The sequence below is a fragment of the Pelophylax lessonae genome, assembly GCF_965119305.1.
Source record: "Pelophylax lessonae genome assembly, chromosome: 4".
NCBI lineage: Eukaryota > Metazoa > Chordata > Amphibia > Anura > Ranidae > Pelophylax > Pelophylax lessonae.
The window spans coordinates 616275467-616294146 of record NC_138771.1 but is presented as its reverse complement, the minus strand read 5'-3'; the positions used below and the strand labels follow the sequence as shown (position 1 = coordinate 616294146).

Sequence of the window (18680 nt, the reverse complement as noted above, 5' to 3'; positions counted from 1 at the left end):
AGGGAAAACTGACAGGCGGCTTTGTTTACACTAGCAGCCTGCCTTTTTCCCGCTGTCACGGACGATCGTGAGTGACCGGCGGGACCGAGCGGGAGCGGGAGCGCACATCCGGTGGCGTGCGCTCGCTCCCAAAACCCTTACAGGCTAGCGACGTAGCCCTACGTCGCTCTGCCTGTGAGGGGCTGACTGCCGACGTAAATAGTCGTGTGGCAGTCGGCAAGTGGTTAACTGTACTGCTGAACACTTCAGGGCCCACACTGGCACCCCCTTTCACTTCCCTATCTTCAGGGCTTTACTACTTGGCACCCCCTTTCACTGCCACAACTACTGGCTAGCTGGCTCCTGGATCCCCTAGACCAGTGATGGCGAACCTTGGCACTCCAGATGTTTTGGAACTACTTTTCCCATGATACTCAACTACATTGTGGAGTGCAGGAACATTATGGGAAATGTAGTTCCAAAACATCTGGTTTGCAAAGGTTTGCTATCACTGCCCTAGACCTTCTGGAGTGGTCCCCTCTCTCCTAGGCAGACCCCTGGGCAGATCTTGAGTACTCACAACACTGTTTTTGCTGAAGATCTCGGCCTAGCAGCTCCACTCGGTCAACACACTCTGGATCCTTTCTGCAGCCCAGCTCAACCTCCGGTCCCTAGGCCGACTGCCTGGACCACCTTCACACTTTACAGGAGAGGCACAGCCGTCACCTCCTCCTGGGACTAATGCTCCCACCAAAAGACACTCTGCCACATGCTCTCCACAGATTTATATCCAATCCCAGGGTGCATTGCGGTAAACCCCGCCCACTGAGACAGTCATAAACCCTGGTGTGCTATTGGCTAGGTTTCCTCCACTGCCCAATAAGATCCCTCATTGGATTCAGTAAGGAGACTCCCCAAAATCAACAGTGTGACAGCTAGCTAACAATTCAGGCCCCTCTGATAAACAGACAGGGCCACCTATTTATTTGTCTAGCACCTACCTAGGTGGGTGCTACACAAATAAGGAGTGGGTAGCCAATCAGGTGGAGACCAGGAGGCAGAGGCATAACTAGAACCTTTGGGGCCCCAGTGCAAAAAACCATGAAGGGTTCCCTTTGGGCCCGGAACCCTTTCCACTGATCCTGGGACCCTTTACTCTCACTGCAGCACCTTTTATTATGGTCCTGTGGAGGGACCCTTTCACATGTTCTGTCCCTCACAGTGGGGGAAAAGCCAGGGCCCTGTCGCAAGTTACACCTTTGAGTCCCTGATAGTTCAGCCACTAGTGTCAGTAGTTTATTGCTATTTTTTTTTTTTTACTGTTCTTGTTTTTTATTATTTTTTTTAGGAGCCCCGCTGGGGGCCTTTGGTGAAATATCACAGGTCTATACCGTACTCAGATGTTTTACCTTTGAAGCAGAGAGAGGATAGACACAACCCTCAATCTCCATCTCTTCAGCCTCAGTAGCACAGCATGAATGGAAAGGAGGAGCTCTGTACAGAGCTTCCTGTTCATTCACAAACTGAAGCATATTAAATATAGTTTACTATGTCTCTATCCTGATACATCCCCCGTAGCAGCCGGCAGGAGAGGGGAGGGAGGAACCCTGCAATGCTGCGGGGGTTATGGAGGGGGGGCGAGGGGGTCCAGGAGAGCACACAGGGGCTCGAGGACAGCAGGAACTGGATAGGATGGATGGCCAGGGTGACATATAGTGTTTGGCGTCCCGCACCAGGAAATCCAACCGCTTATGATCTGCTAACATGTTGTAAGTGCAACCTTTTTTTAGCCTTTAATAAAGTTCAAATATACTGCACGATGAAGGTCTTTTTCGCTCTCTGTTGAATCCCGTATGGGGAAATCGGTCCTGGATGCTCTGAGTTGGAGTTTGCTGTAGAAATTAAAAGGTGCATGGTGCTACTTCCTGGTGATTACCTGCTATCCAGACCTATGAGGAGTAATTTACAAGGCTGGTTTACATCAGTTATCTGGTGAGTAAAGGACCGAGAGGGGAGCACCTAAATATAGCACTGAGCACCGGCACTTTGGATGTTTGTGTCTACAAGCACTGAGCACTTTCTTGGAAAATGTATTTATTGATGTTGAGATCAGCACTGAACACTTTTTAAAGAGATTATATTTGTGTTTTTTTATATGAGCACTGGACACTTTATATTTATGGTGATTTGCATCAATTCCGAAGAGGATCTTATGATAATATTTTGTATGAGCACTGAGCACTTTGTTTATTTATGAGCAATTTATGGTGATATATATCTAGGATGTGTATTAATTTGATGATATTTATTAATTATTAGTACATTTATACTATTTATTATTAGTGATATAGTTTAGCACTTTGATAGATAGTATATAATTATATTGCACATATATATTTATATATTTTTCTTATATATTTAATAAGTAGCACATTATTAATTAGTTTGAGATATTTATTGTTTTTAGCAGCGCTGATATATATTGTATTCATATAGAGGAACCGATCCTTTTCATTTTCCTCCTGCAGCCGCTGAATGCCTGTGGGAGGTAGAGGAGGAGAAGCAGACTTTCAGCGGCTGCAAAAAAAAAACATGGAGGGGATCAGTTCTTCTATATGCCACTGCCCCTCCTATCCAGGTGTACAGGAGGCTGCACGGGCCCCCTGGAGCATGGAGCCTGGTCCAATTGCAACCCCTTTGAACCCTGTATGTATGCCCATACCAGGAGCTGCATATGCGAGATGACATTGCTGCTCCCCAAATATGAGGGCTGACATTGATGCTCTCTGCCATTACTTTGTCCAATGAGCAGGGTCATAACAAGGGGTGGACATGAGGGGAGGCTGCCCTGGGGGCAATGGTTTACTGTAGGGATGGGGGCGCTTTCCTTCTGTTACAAAGGCTGTCAGTCCATCGCTGGGAGCAGCAAGGAGAGGAGGAGAGAGCCGGGACATGGTGCGGGATGTGTTCCCACTCCCCCTCCTCCTTCCTTACAGTCCCGCACTCCTATATTAACAAGCAGGCAGCAGTGTTCACAGACACACAGGAGCTGCACTAGCAGGAAGGAGGAAGGGAAGAGAGAGCACAGCCCGCACCACTGAGTGGAGAGGTTTTCAGGAGAGAGCTGGGAACGGAGAAGAGAGCAAGGTGTGGATGAGAGAGCCGGAAGTGGAGGAGAGAGCCGGGAATAGAGGAGAGAATAGAGGAGAGAGTCGGGAGTGGAGGAGAGAGCCAGGAGTGGAGAGAATAGAGGAGAGAATAGAGGAGAGAGCTGTGAGTGGAGGAGAGAGCCGGGACTGGAGGAGAGAGACGAGAGTGGAGGAGAGAATAGAGGGGAAAACTGGGAGTGGTGGAGAGAGCTAGGAGTGGAGGAGAGAGACGGGAGTGGAGGAGAGAATAGAGGAGAGAATAAAGGTGAGAATAGATGAGAAAGCTGGGAGTAGAGGAGAGAGCCAGGAGTGGAGGAGAGAGCTGGGAGTGGAGAGAATATAGAAGAGAGCTGGGAGTGGAGGAAAGAGACGGGACTGGAGGAGAGAATAGAGGAGAAAACTGGGAGTGGTGGAGAGAGCCGGGGCTGGAGGAGAGAGCCGGGACTGGAGGAGAGAATAGAGGAGAGAATAGAGGCGAGAATAGACGAGAAAGCTGGGAGTAGAGGAGAGAGTCGGGAGTGGAGAAGAAAGCCGGGAGTGGAGAAGAAAGCCGGGAGTGGAGAAGAGAGCCAGGAGTGGAGAAGAGAGCCAGGAGTGGAGGAGAGAGCCATGAGTGGAGGAGAGAACTGGGAGTGGAGAGAATAGAGGAGAGAGCTGGGAGTGGAGGAGAGAGCCAAGAGTGGAGGAGAGAATAGCGGAGAGAATAGAGGAGAAAACTGGGAGTGGTGGAGAGAGCCGGGAGCGGAGGAGAGAGCCAGGAGTAGAGAGAATAGAGGAGAGAATAGAGGAGAGAGCTGTGAGTGGAGGAGAGAGCCGGGACTGGAAGAGAGAGACGATAGTGGAGGAGAGAATAGAGGAGAGAATAGAGGAGAAAACTGGGAGTGGTGGAGAGAGCCGGGAGTGGAGGAGAGAGACGGGAGTGGAGGAGAGAGACGGGAGTGGAGGAGAGAGCCGGGAGTGGAGGAGAGAATAGAGGAGAGATATAGAGGAAAGAATAGAGGAGAAAGCTGGGAGAAGAGGAGAGAGCCGGGATTGGAGGAGAGAGCTGTGAGTAGAGGAATAAGTCGGGAGTGACACAGACACACAGGAGCTGCACTAGCAGGAAGGAGGAGGGGAAGAGAGAGCACAGCCCACACTGCTGAGTGGAGAGTTTTCCAGGAGAAAGCCGGGAGTAGAGAAGAGAGCTGGAAGTGGAGGAGAAAGCCGGAAGTGGAGGAGAAAGCCGGAAGTGGAGGAGAGAATAGAGGAGAGAGTCGGGAGTGGAGGTGAGTGTCGGGAGTGGAGGTGAGAGTCGGGAGTGGAGGTGAGAGTCGGGAGTGGAGGAGAGAGTCGGGAGTGGAGGAGAGAGTCGGGAGTGGAGGAGAGAGTCGGGAGTGGAGGAGAGAGTCGGGAGTGGAGGAGAAAGTCAGGAGTGGAGGAGAGAGCCGGGAGTGGAGGAGAGAATAGAGGAGAAAGCCGGGAGTGGAGGAGAGAGCCGGGAGTGGAGGAGAGAATAGAGGAGAAAGCCGGGAGTGGAGGAGAGAGCCGGGAGTGGAGGAGAGAATAGAGGAGAAAGCCGGGAGTGGAGGAGAGAGCCGGGAGTGGAGGAGAGAATAGAGGAGAAAGCCGGGAGTGGAGGAGAGAGCCGGGAGTGGAGGAGAGAATAGAGGAGAAAGCCGGGAGTGCAGGAGAGAGCCATCAACACAAGCATGTGCCCAGTAAGCTGCACAGTGATTTTGACAAGCGAGAGACTGCTGGGCATAGGATACTCTAAGCTTGCACATCATGAAAAGGGAGAGGGAGGGTGCAGTTTGGCATCTTTGCCCTGGGCGCTGAATGACCTTGTCCCGGCACTGCCAATGAGACTTCTTTGGTGGCCAGTAAGGGCACTCTGATTGGAGAGGGAGGGGATAACAGTCAGCACTCAGCAGGGCTTAGCCTGAAGGAAGGATCCAGTTACAAAGTCAAACTAAATCAGAGAGGGGCACCATTTTTAACCAGTACATCTTATAGTAGCCTTAAAGTGACACTAAACTATATCCTTATTCTCCAAGACTAATCTAGACACATCCACTACTTAATGGTCCTGTAATCTCTCTTTTTTTAAGGTGTTTCTTGCTGTGTTTTTCTGGCTACTTGTAATGTCCTCCATAAGCTCCTGAACCTCTCCTTTTCCCTATCACTTCCATATGTTGAAACAAGCAGTGCAGGTTAGTTGCAGTCATGTGCAATGTTCTATGCACACTTCACTTCCCATAGTCCATCTCAGGAGCAAGGAAGAGCAGATGGCTATGTTTCTCTATAGAGTGGGACCATGGGGAACAAAAGTAGCCATCCTCTAACAGGAAGTCTGAATCTGGAGATTCGGAGGAGGCCGAGGGCAGTAAAATGGACTTTCCTGAGTCAAAGTGTTTGTTACCCTAGTATTTTATATTCCTGATATGTGCCTGCTGTACCATGTACATGTATGAGAAAGTATCCTGTTCTCTTTGTATTTCTTCCTTTGTGTGAAATCCCTTGTGTTCCTGACAGTCCCTTATCAATGAAAAACTGACCATACTAAGCAGGAGAACATACGTGGTCAGTTCTGTAGCTGTGCTGGGAACTCAGCCTACTCTCTTCCAATGATCAGACTTGTCCAGACATGCCCCCCCCCCCCCCCCCCCATAACAACCATTTACTGAGAAATTCAGTATGATGCTGTTTTTTCTCCCCCAGCTCTTGTGCAGCTGAGAACAGAGGGAATGTGATCGCTTATAAAAAAAAAAAGGAGAAAATGCATTTATGATGTTTTTTTTTGTTGTTTTTTTATATAAATATATATATATACGAAAATGTTTAGCCTTTCATTTCTATTTTAAACTGAATGGGTTGTTTTACATGGGGAGGGTTTACAATCCCTTTAAGAATACATACTTGAGTAGAATTTCTGATTTTTGTACCAGAGTTTAGTGTCACTATAAGGTCAAAACGGAGAACATGTTCACTTGTACCTCTTCTCCTTTAGAGTGCTAGCTCTTTGGGTTTCCCTTTCCTAGTGTTTCATGTGTTTAACTAGGTAGATTATTATTGCTTTGGCCCCTCTTTGTGCTGACATAAAATAAGATTGGGATAGATCAATCTCCAGTTTCTTCTGATCCATGTATTCTGTACTCACACTTTCTTCATTTCCCAGATGTCATCGCTGCGTCCCCAGATAAGGTACGATCGTCCCTCTTGGACTTTGACGGCATCCCTGCAGCCCATGTGGCTGTAGAACTGGCGCTCCATGCCAGGTCCTATTTCATCCGTTCCTAGGGAAGGATTTTATAAGAGGAGTCATGTGATGTGTTCAAATATGGAACAGCAAACCTTTACAATGCACTTTTCACCCAAAGAGGACCCAAAGCATGGTCTAAATATACCCATAGGACCCAAAGCATGGTCTATATATACCCATAGGACCCAAACCATGGTCTATATATACCCATAGGACCCAAACCATGGTCTATATATATATAAAAAGAGCTGCGCTAACTGATATGGCTTGATAGGAAGTCAAGTAAGTGTAAGACCGTGAACCAATGTTCCACCCCCAGGAAGACGTCAGTTGTGACGAAACGCGTAGGGAAGGCGTGCTGACGTCACCACGACGAACCCGGAAGCCGGGCGGCAGCGGTATACAACATTGTTAGACAAGCGCTTTTGAATCTACTTGAATGTAAGTGTTTTTACCCTTTTACAAATAAACTATTCATACATACTACACCATTGTTGCTCCCCTTTCCTTTACATTTGGTCCGTGGATCGGTGAGAGGTCGGTAGGATCTGTATGGTGTGTTTGCACATGATCTCCAGCGGTATTGGTACAGAGTGCTCTTTCCTGCTGCGCTAAGGAGATTACATGGGATCAGCTGAGAAGAGGTGCCAGTCTCTCGAGTGGATCTATTATAGTGATATGCCCACCTTTTAATGAGCTCTGGTAAGCCTGGTGTGAGCCCTTTGCATGCGGCACGGAATGTGGGTTTAGACACAAAGATGTGGTGAAGGATCCCTTTTCTACACCGGACACTCTCTGCTTGCCCATCCATGCTCTGTTGGGACTCTTTTGTTTGATGGACTTACTTGTTTTGACTTACATGATTTATATCTGGCTCATTATTGTCTGATGAACTTTCAATGATTGTTATATTGAACGAGCTAACATTTGTTCATGGTCTTACACTTACTTGACTTCCTATCAAGCCATATCAGTTAGCGCAGCTCTTTTTATATATTTCTGATTTTTAGTGACTCCCACTACAGCTGCAGCTTTTCACTTAGGCTTAGCGCAGTTATTACTTTTATATTCATGGTCTATATATACCCATAGGACCCAAAGCATGGTTTATATATACCCATAGGACCCAAAGCATGGTCTAAATATACCCATAGGATCCAAAGCATGGTCTATATATACCCATAGGACCCAAAGCATGGTCTATATATACCCATAGGACCCAAAGCATGGTCTATATATACCCATAGGACCCAAAGCATGGTCTAAATATATCCATAGGACCCAAAGCATGGCCTATATATACCCAAAGGACCCATAACATGGTCTATATATACCCATAGGACCCAAAGCATGGTCTATATATATAACCATAGGACCCAAAGCATGGTCTATATATACCCATAGGACCCAAAGCATGGTCTATATATACCCATAGGACCCAAAGCATGGTCTATATACATACTGAAGGAGACATGTTATCAACTCTTATAGGTCTTCTATTTACAGAGGAATGCGGGTATTTATAGGCTCGTGGTTGTGGTGTGGCCTCATTGATCTCAATGGACAAGTTGTGCTACCTGTCAGACTCTGCAGAGTTAAAATAGCCACGGCCACCGCATTTGTACAGCCCTACCTGGCTGTGGTGGGCGGCTAGAGGGTGGTATAACCACAGCTCAGTCACCTGTCTACACCTGCCCCATATTATTTTCTTTTCTTTTTTTACAAATAAGCCCCATATAATATTTAGTATACCGATGTGGTATTATCAGTGGAAATAGTAATCCATTTAATTTATATTTTATGGTATTATATGTACAATTCTTTGATATTGTATGTAGATAAAAATTGTCCTAACAATTTTAATTTTTATATTTAAAAATGTTTATCATTTTCCCCAAGGGGTACAATTGATACAATACTTACTAGGTAGGTGTATATAAAATGGCCAATGAGTTTTTTTTTTTTTTAAAAAGGGAGATTTGTACACTTAGTATCAAAATAATAATAGAGAATAAAAATAATAGAATAATAATAAGAATAATAGAAGTAATGATAGAATATTAGAAGTAATAGTAAATAGAAAAAATAATAATAATAGTTACTAGGCACTAGGCAGTTATAACTAATAAAATGGCCACTGCGTTTTTCTATAAAAGGGAGATACTGTATGTACACTCTGTATCAAAATACTATTAGCGAACAAAAATAATATAAGAATAATAATAATAATAATAGAATAATAGAACTAATAATCTCCTATACTATTGCCTTTTGTTTCACTTGACCCTCCCTTCTAGATTGTAAGCTCTAACGAGCAGGTCCCTCTAAATCCTCCTGTATTGAATTGTATTGTAACTGTATTGTCTTCCCTCACATTGTAAAGCGCTGCGCAAACTGTTGGCGCTGTATAAATTCTGTATAATATTAATAATAATAGACGTAATAGTAAATAGAAACAATAATAGTCATAGTTATTAGGTATATATACACTTACCAAGCTTAACAACTTGGCTGATTGTCATGTGGTAGACATCATAGGCACCTTTCTTCTCAATTTTAGTGACTTTGGTCTCGTACACTGGAAGAAAAGGAGATGTCAAATATTAAATCAGTACTTTCCACCATCTCACATCACATAATACAGCCCCCTCCCGGATCTTGCGAAGGTCTCAAGTCTCAATGCTTAGAAATACAGGTAGATACTTATCCATCATGCCATACCATCAGGAAGGTGTGTGATGGGCCCCAAATTTATTCTGCAGCAGGAAAATGACCATAAACATACAACCAATATCATTTAGAACTATCTTCAGTGTCCTGGAAGTGATGGTTTGGCCCCCACAGAGCCCTGATCTCAATATCATGGAGTCGGTCTGGGATTACATGAAGAGACAGAAGGATTTGAGGCAGCCAACATCCACAGAAGATCTGTGGTTAGTTCTCCAAGATGTTTGGAACAATCTGCCGAGTACTTGTCAAGTATATCTAGAAGAACTGATGCTGATTGGAAGGCAAAAGGTGGTCACACCAAATATTTATTTTATTTGAATTTCTCTTCTGCTCTTTTGCTTTCCATTTTGTTAATTGATAAAAAAAAAAACTAAAAAAATTGCATAAAAGTGTTCAATGGCAGAATCAGTGATGAGTCAATGATTGCACTTGAAATCTCCACATCACACCATGTGAAAAGCCTACCACCACTTCTCTATAGGGTATAAACTCACCAAAACATATTACCATACATTCTCATGCTCGGCAAATCAGGCAATGTACCCCTCGGTGTTAAATAACAGTCAACACCGATCTCCAATCTTCGATGGTGACTTACAGATGTATCATGTCTTTAAACAGAAGCAGTGAGGCAAATTCAGGATGGTTAATTCACAACCCCAGAGCAATCACCTGACATTCCTCCTGAACAGGGCCGGACTGGCCTACCGGGATACCGGGAAATTTCCCGGTAAGTCGGCAAGTCCCTCTGCCCTGGGGCTGCTTGAAGGGCAGTGGCACCCATAAAAAATGGCTGCGGCCGGCCCGACATGTCAACTGCGAATGCGTCGCCGATGCTCGGGAAACCCTGTACATGCTCAGCCGATCTCGGGCAGACGGCACATGCACAGTGACGTGATGGCGCTGCATGGCACCATTTTTAAATGTAAGGCGCTGCACCAATCAGTAAGTAAGACCCCTCCGCAGCCCTTGCATCTCCTGTACCATGCCCGCAGCCTCTGCATCTCCTGTACCATGCCCGCAGCCTCTGCATCTCCTGTACCATGCCTGCAGCCTCTGCATCTCCTGTACCATGCCCGCAGCCCCTGCATCTTCAGTACCATGTCTGCAGCCCCTGATTCTCCTGTAACATGCCCGCTGCCTCTGCATCTCCTGTACCATGCCCGCAGCCTCTGCATCTCCTGTACCATGTCCGCAGCCCCTGCATTTCCAGTACCATGTCTGCAGCCCCTGATTCACCTATACCATGCCCGCTGCCTCTTCATCTCCTGTACCATGCCTGCAGCCTCTGCATCTCCTGTACCATGTCTGCAGCCCCTGCATTTCCAGTACCATGTCTGCAGCCCCTGATTCTCCTATACCATGCTCGCTGCCTCTGCATCTCCTGTACCATGCCTGCAGCCTCTGCATCTCATGTACCATGCCCGCAGCCCCTGCATTTCCAGTACCATGTCTGCAGCCCCTGATTCTCCTATACCATGCCCGCTGCCTCTGCATCTCCTGTACCATGCCCTCAGCTCCTGCATCTCCTGTACCATGTCCATACAGCCTATGACCACTTCCTGTACCATGTGCACACTTTTACCTGGTGTTTGCACTTATATATAAATAAATAAAGCCCTATATGCTTTCATATTTAATACACTCTTCAAATGTGCTTTAAAATGCATGGTTTTCCCTTTTATGAACAAGAAAATAATGGCGTTATGCTGTTGGGCCAGTATAATAATGCTATGGGGCTGGTATGAAATTATTTCCAGGGCTGAATTGTATTCCCAGTCCGGCCCTGCTCCTGAAAAGGGAGCTGTTCCAGAGATTACTTTTCAGAAAAAATGTGAGTTTATTGCTCTGGGGCTGTGAATTAACCATCCTGGATTTGCCTCACAGGTAATAATTTATCATCATCAAGTTTTTGCACGTGTTTTGTTATAGTGCCACTATTTAATGTATATATATTTATGCTTTGGTAGATGTGTTATTATTTTTTGTTTATTTAAAGTGGCAGCTAGTTATTAATTTTTCTATTTTCTTTGCATTTAGTATGGCGCAGTGGTAGGATCAATAGTATAGGCGTGTTTAGACTGTAGATCCTGTGGATTGTAATATAGTGTATTTATATTAAAGATCGAACGATTATCGGCAACACCTACATTGTGTAGGCGCCATTTGTGGATGGACATTTTATGGTTACACAACCTATCACATTGCTATAAACTTTTTATTACACTTTATATACTTTGTTATACACTTAGAGGCGCCCCTCTTCTCTTTTATACTCTGTAGCTCCTGCTGGATTTTGCTTCTAATTCCCTCTCTTCTTTTTTATACTGACATGAAGCTTCTTGTATATCAAGACATCACTTGTTTATCAAGTCAAAATTTATAAAAAAATTTTGCTTGTCTTGCAAAACGCTCTCAAACCAAGTTACTCTCAATCCAAGGTTTTACTGTACCTGGAGGAACCCCAGGCAGGCACAGGGAGAACATGCAACTCCAGGCAGGTAGTGCCATGGTTGGGATTCAAACCGACGACCCTAGTGCTGCCAGGCAAAAGTGCTAACCCCTTAGCCATTGTGCTGCCCACATACCAAATCCTTCACTCCCCCTGCAAATGCCACTCCCACATGCTCCGGCGGTGGCCATCATCATCATCATCACGTCCAATGCCATTCTATAGAACTTGCATCATTGTTGATGATGTCAGGACCTTGGACCTCTGGAGCATGGTGGAGAAGACACATGGGGGGACCGTTCTAGCAACTTGGAGGAGCAGAGGATCGGAGGAGCAGATCTACTGTTCTGTGTCCACTAGGCCTAAATGAGCAATTAACCCTTGCAGTGCTGGTGCAGCCCCACTGCCAGGGATCGGTTTCAAGTTTCTTGGCATTGGCTTTTAATCTTGTAATAATAAGAAAAAAAAAATGAATTAAATTCCATTTCACACCACAATCCACATGTATCACTTGTCTATAAAGTATATTGTAACACAAGATTTGATGCTCTTACCATAATCCACGCCGGGGAGGCATGCAGCGTCCACCCGAGAGGCCGAATCCAGCTTCCCTTTGTAGGCGTTCTTCAGATTGCATTGTTCTGGAAGAGAGACATTCCGTGAGACCTCAGTATATGGACTTTTCACTTTGTTATAGAATTATCTGACCTCTAAACCTGATCCCTAGGGTTGTTTGTTGGCTGTATCTGTTGCCCCTCTATTCCCGTGCCAAGAAATAGGCAGCCTGCCACAGCTGACCTCTCCTTTTGAAAAATGCTATTTCGCCTGGCTGCCACATTGCACTCCTAGCTTCAATACATTTTAATAGCTGACCTTCAAGAAGACTGTAGATTACAGGTTCCAACACAGCCACTCCACCATGCTCCAACGGTGAACTGTCCATCAACATCGTCACGTCATTCAACATCATCACGTCCAATGCCGGTCTATAGGACTTGCATCATTGTTGATGATGTCAGGACCTTGGACCTCTGGAGCATGGTGGAGAAGACACATGGGGGGACCGTTCTAGCAACTGGGAGGAGCAGAGGATAGGGGGAGCAGATCTTCTTTTCTGTGCCCACTAGGCCTAAATGAGCAATTCACCTGCAGTGCTGGTGCAGCTCCACTGCCAGGGATCGTTTTCAAGTTTCCTGGCATTGGACTTCAATCTTGCAGTAATAAAAAAAAAGTTTGACACTAACTGACTCTGATTCTTTTAATCCTGCCTAAAATACACTGACCATGACCTTTAACCTTGACTGAGTATGACCTTTTACCCTAACCCTAACCTAAATCAAACCCTGACCTAGCTATTTTAACTTTATTTATTTTTTATTTATTTATTTCAGGTACTTATATAGCGCTGTCAATTTACGCAGCACTTTTACATATACATTGTACATTCACATCAGTCCCTGCCCTCAAGGAGCTTACAATCTAAGGTCCCTAACTGACATACATACACAGTAGGGCCATTTTTTTTTTTTTATACAGGATCCAATTAACCTACCAGCATGTCTTTGGAGTGTGGGAGGAAACCCATGCAGGCACAGGGAGAACATGCAAACTCCAGGCAGGTAGTGTTGTGTTTGGGATTTGAACCAGTGACCCTCTTGCTGCTAGGTGAAAGTGCTAACCACTACACCACTGTGCCACCCAGTTCATGAGGACTGAGGTGTTTTTTTTTTTTTTTTCTTAGTTCCTTATTAGCTATGACCTGATGAGGAGTAAAGAATTGGCTACAGACAGGTCCTATTTTTTTAACCACTTGACCTCCAGAAGATTTCTCTCTCTTCATGACCAGGCCATTTTTTTGTGATATGGCACTGCATTACTTTAACCACTTTACCACCGGAGGATTTTGCAGTCTTACGTCCAGACCACTTTTTGCGATTCGGCGCTGTGCGACTTTAACTGACAATTGCGCGGTCGTGCGACGCCGTACCCAAACAAAATTTACGTCCTTTTTTTCCCACAAACAGAGCTTTCTTTTGGTGTTATTTGATCACCTGTGCAATTTTTACTTTTTGCACTATAAACAAAAAAAGAGCGTTTATTTTGAAAAAATAATATTTTTAACATTTTTTTTTATATGAAATTCCTCCCAAAAAATATGTAAAAATCAAATATTTTTTAAATTTTTGGCCAATTTGTTTTCTGCTACCTATGTTTGGTAAAAAAAATCACAATAAGCGTATTTTGATTGGTTTGCGCAAAAGTTATTGCGTTTACTAACTAAGGGAAAGATTTCTGTCATTTTTGGTGTTTTTTTTTTTTAACGAGTAATGGCGGCGATCTGCGATTTTTTTTGCGGGACTGCGACATTGCGGCGGACAGATCGGACCCTTGACTGACATTTTTGACACTTTTGGGGGTACCAGAGACATTACTGCAGTAATCAGTGCTATAAATATGCACTGTTACTGTAAAAATGACACTGGCAGGGAAGGGGTTAATTTTATTACAGAGGGAGGGGTTAATGTATGCCTGGTGCTTACTGACGTGTGGGGGGGGGAGGTGACTGTGTGAGCCAGGGACAGATCGGATGTTCAGCTATGCTGAACACTCCGATCTGTCACTCCCTGTCACTTAGGAGATCCGCCCGCTCTGTTTACACAGGCGGGCGGGTCTCCAAACTAGATTCCCCGACGATCAGGGGAGAGCGATGGCGATCGCCGCCTCTCCTCCCCTGGCCCGACTCCTGCTGTGAATGAAAACAGCAGGAGCGCGCCTCCGGCGGCGCACGAGCGCCGCCTACAGGGGGAGGAGTCTAGCGGCGTAGGTCTACGTCGCTAGACGATAACGAGCCACTGTGCCGCAGTAGCAGCACAGTGGCTAGTGGTAAAGAGGTTAATGGTATTTGATCACCTCTGTGCTTTTTATTTTTTGCGCTATAAACTAAAAAGAAAACGACAATTTTGAAAAAAAAAACAATATTTTTTACTAAACACATCCAATAAAAAATGTTAAAAATCAAATTGCTGCATCAATTTAGGACAATATGTGTTCTGCTACATATTTTTGGCAAAAAAAATTCCAACAAGCGTATATTGATTCATTTGCGCTAAAGTTATCGCGTTTACAAACTATGGTATATATATATATACTGGAATTTTATTTTTAAACTAGTAGTGGCAGCAATCAGTGACTTATATCGGGTCTGTGATATTGCAGTGGACATTCTGACACTGACACTTTGCTGGAACCAGTGACACCAATACAGTTATCAATGTTAAAAATATCCACTGTCACTGTACTAATGACACTGGCTGGGAAGGGGTTAAACATCTAGGATGTAAAGGGTTACATGTGTGCCTAACCAGTGTTTTTGTGTGTACTATGTTGTGGTTTTACTAAGGGACAGGACAGGACAGAGCTCTGCCTTGTTTACATAGACAGAGATCTGTCCTGTCTCTCTCCTCGCTGATCAGCGGGTGCCGGTGGACATCCATTGGCTGGCACCCACTGATTGACTTGTGCTGTGTCTAATCACAGCACAGCCAGGTTGCCGGCGGCGCACACGTTCTCTACCCGGAAGTGCCAGATCACGTATTAGCTACTAGATCTGGCACAGAAGAGCTAAGTCTAATGGGCCATACACACTATAAGATTTTCTGAAGACTTTTTCCTTTAGACTTACCAAAACCATATAATATGAGGTCAAACCTAAACACTTTCAATTTGTATGCAATCTGGCAGGCCCTTGCACTACATAGAAAAGGTAAATCTGAAGGAAAAAGTCTTAGTGTGTATGGCCCTTAAGTGATGCGGTCAGCAAGCGGTTAATTATACATCCACTTGTGTATGATTATTAGGGAGCATTCACAAGTGCAGCCATACAGCCGCCCCTCTGAAAGGCCATCCATGGTGGCAGTAAGGAGGCAGTATGCCTGCTTTAACCATATAAATACCAAACCACCATGTGTACTGCATGCGGATGAAGGGTGGAGGCCTTATTCATATGGGCTGTGTTTGAAGTCGGTAGTGTGAGTACAGCCCTGAGTAGCTGCATTACTTTGTTTAGGTGGGTGGCTAGGGGTGTTAAAACCCAGAGCTCAACTGTCCTCTGACCACCCACCTAACGAGCCGGAAATGCCCTGAGAAACTCATAATATACAGCGATAAAGGTATTCGATAAAAACTCATTACTTTGAATTGGATTCCAGCATTTGGAAATTACTTTGTGTCTGGGGTCTGGAGCAACCCTTGTTCTAATCCTGCTGGAGAAGCTCCTCCGCCTCAGGGGCTCTGCCCCTCTGGGCAGACTGTTGGAGTTTGCTGATGTTCACCAAGTCTCTGCTGTGGGAGGACCTATTCTTATGCTAGCCATACACGCACAGAATTTCGGCCGGGAATATTCTTTGAACATTCTTTGAACATTCTTTGAACATTCTTTGAACATTCTTTGAACATTCTTTGAACAGACGAATGTCGTTCGAAAATTGTCTTTTGCTTTTCACATTTAATTTTAAAATGAATATCATTTCTGAACGACTACCACATACACTGCCCGAAAATTCGTTGATCGAGAAAAGTTTTCCCTTCTGCCCCTACGAATTTTCCCGTCGCTGCAGTCGAAAAAGGACATTGATTTAACCCCACTAACGATTAGAAAATCAAACGAATTTTCTTGAAACGAAAATTTCCGGACGAAAATCTATACGTGTATGGCCAGCATAAGTCATATTTGGAGCCAACTAAGCAGTCTCACCTAAGGAACTGGCCTGGAGGACCTAATGAAGAGTGCCACCTCATACCACCCCAACCCCTCTCCTGTTACAAGTTCTACAAGCAATAAACATTAAAAGACATCTTATAGATCAGCCCTTCTCAACCTTTTCAACACAGAGGAACCCTTGAAATAACTTTCTGGTCTCAGGGAACTCCAACTAAAAATGACAATATACAGCATATAACTCATGATACATTAGTGTGATGGTCAGTGGGAAGAATGCTCCTTCCACTTGTGGTCATTGGGACAAATTACCCCCTTACAGATAGATAAAAAGATCTATGGTATCAGTGGGAACTTATCTAAGAGGCAGAACATGCTCGTTGCTCAAGGAACCCTTAACAACCTCTGGAGGAACCCTAAGGTTCCATGGAACCCTGGTTAAGAAACCCTGCCATAGACTGTTTACTAGGACCATTGTGAATGGCTTGTTGCCTGTGTGAATAGTGCCCTCGGCACTGTTTTGGGAAGAATCAGTTAAATCTAGTGGCTCCCATGGTGGTGTACCTATCTATGGATGGACTGGATGGAACTGAGCCAGCCTTGGTTTCTTATATGTGTTTAATACTCCCAACAATGAGATCCCTCTGCCATATTCCCAACTGTTTTCCTGTCCACCTGGGAGTTTTGGATGCCTCCACCCACCTTTGTGTGTTACAGTCCCTCTAATTACATTATGCATAATATAAAATACATAATACATTAGGCAGGGATGGTGGGAACCCCTTATAATAAGCATTGAGGGTGTCCAGACCCAGGAACTCAAGTGCAAGTGTGCTGTGCACATTAAGAGCTCACCATGCAAGTAGTAATGCTTCCTGGTACCAGTTGTTATGGGATGGCCCATTCCAGTATCTGTTGAGAATCTGCCCGGAAGTTAACCAAAACCCTTGCAGTTTATATACCTGACCTGGAAATTGTTTTTTTTTTTCCTCAACAAAACCTTAGGTTAATTTCAGCCAAAACGTTTCCCAAAGAATGAAGCAGTGACTTAGCTTCGGAAATTGCTATAATCTGAAACCTGGCCTGATAGTGGTCCCCTAAGCCTGAGATGTTGTTTTATGCTTCTACGGCACCTGAAATGCAGTGACACTCGGCTTCTCTGCAGATCTTCTTCAGCTCTCCTCCTTCCTCAGTGGGATGGTAGAATTTGGTGCATGTATTCCCTGAACATCAATAAAAAGAAAAAGTGTGATTAGTGCAATGATTTTTCTTCATGAATCCCCGACCTTACATCCAATATTGCCAAGCAGAATCACCCCCCCCCCTTACATCCACGTGTGACCAGCATAGTCTCCCCTTACATCCAATATTGCCTAGAAGAGTCTCCCCTTACATCCTAAATTGCATCGCAGAGCCCCCCGTACATCCTTGTGTTCCCAGCAGAGTCCCCTCCCCTTACATTAATGTGCTCCCAGCAGAGTCCCCCACTTACATCAATGTTTGCTCAGCAGAGTCCCCTCCTTACATCAATGTGTGCCCACCAGAGCCCCCTGTACATCCATGTGAGCCCGGCAGAGTCCCCCCTTACATCCAATGTGTGCCCAGCAGAGTCCCCCTTTACATCCACGTGTGCTCAGCAGAGTCCCCCCTTTACATCCATGTGTGCCCAGCAGAGTCCCCCCTTACATCCATGTGTGCCCAGCAGAATGCCCCCTTACATCCAATGTGTATGTGTATTACGATCCACAGATCAGCACATCCGCTGCCAGCCAGCCAGCTGGGGCATTTTTCCTGGAAAGTTGCTGCAGGCTGTAGTTTGACAACCCCTGTAGGTACACCCCTGCCTTGTTCTATATGATATTAGTGGGTTTATCTAAAGTGTACATAAATCTTAATAATTTATTTTATTTACCCCCTTCCATATACAATTGAAAGGGTTTTGTTGAAGCTCCTTGTTTGTGGGGTGTCTGGCCCCGATGTGTGAAGTCCCAGCATGTTTGTGCGCCCAGGAGGCACAGCTGCAGTGTCCAAGCGCTGCGTTTCGGGCATTTGTTACTGAACACATAGGGCCTTAAACGCAAGACATACTCAGTACAGCATTTAGCCCTATCCTTCCGCAGTGTATTTCAGCCTGCCATAGACTATGATAGCCTAGAGGTAGCGGGACTGGAGCTGTGCCTTCTGGGAAATATAAAACACTGGGATAGGATGCACAGAATCCCCACGTGCAAGTTGTCCATCAATGTGCAGAGTGCAATACCAACCATCAGTCTAAATTATAGGGTATGTAGTGTACCCTCATAATATGCATACTCATAGTGGGATCCTGAGCCACTCTCTTCTTCTGCAAGGACTTATTCCTGTCCTTGCTATGCAGAGATTTCCCCCATGCTGTCTCTCTAGCAACCTATGGCC

At 45.1% G+C, this 18680-nt stretch overlaps 1 protein-coding gene across 1 annotated transcript in view; it reads right to left on the bottom strand.

Moving 5' to 3' along the window:
- LOC309553290 (complement C3-like) overlaps window positions 1-18680 on the bottom strand; it is a 183753-nt gene that overhangs the window by 2634 nt on the left and 162439 nt on the right. Inside the window, exons 37-40 of the mRNA XM_082254303.1 lie at window positions 17399-17488; window positions 12103-12189; window positions 8861-8944; window positions 6265-6400 (exon numbers count right to left, since the gene is read on the bottom strand). Coding sequence (XP_082110429.1) covers window positions 6265-6400; window positions 8861-8944; window positions 12103-12189; window positions 17399-17488 — 397 coding nt within the window. The remainder of the gene's footprint in view (window positions 1-6264; window positions 6401-8860; window positions 8945-12102; window positions 12190-17398; window positions 17489-18680) is intronic.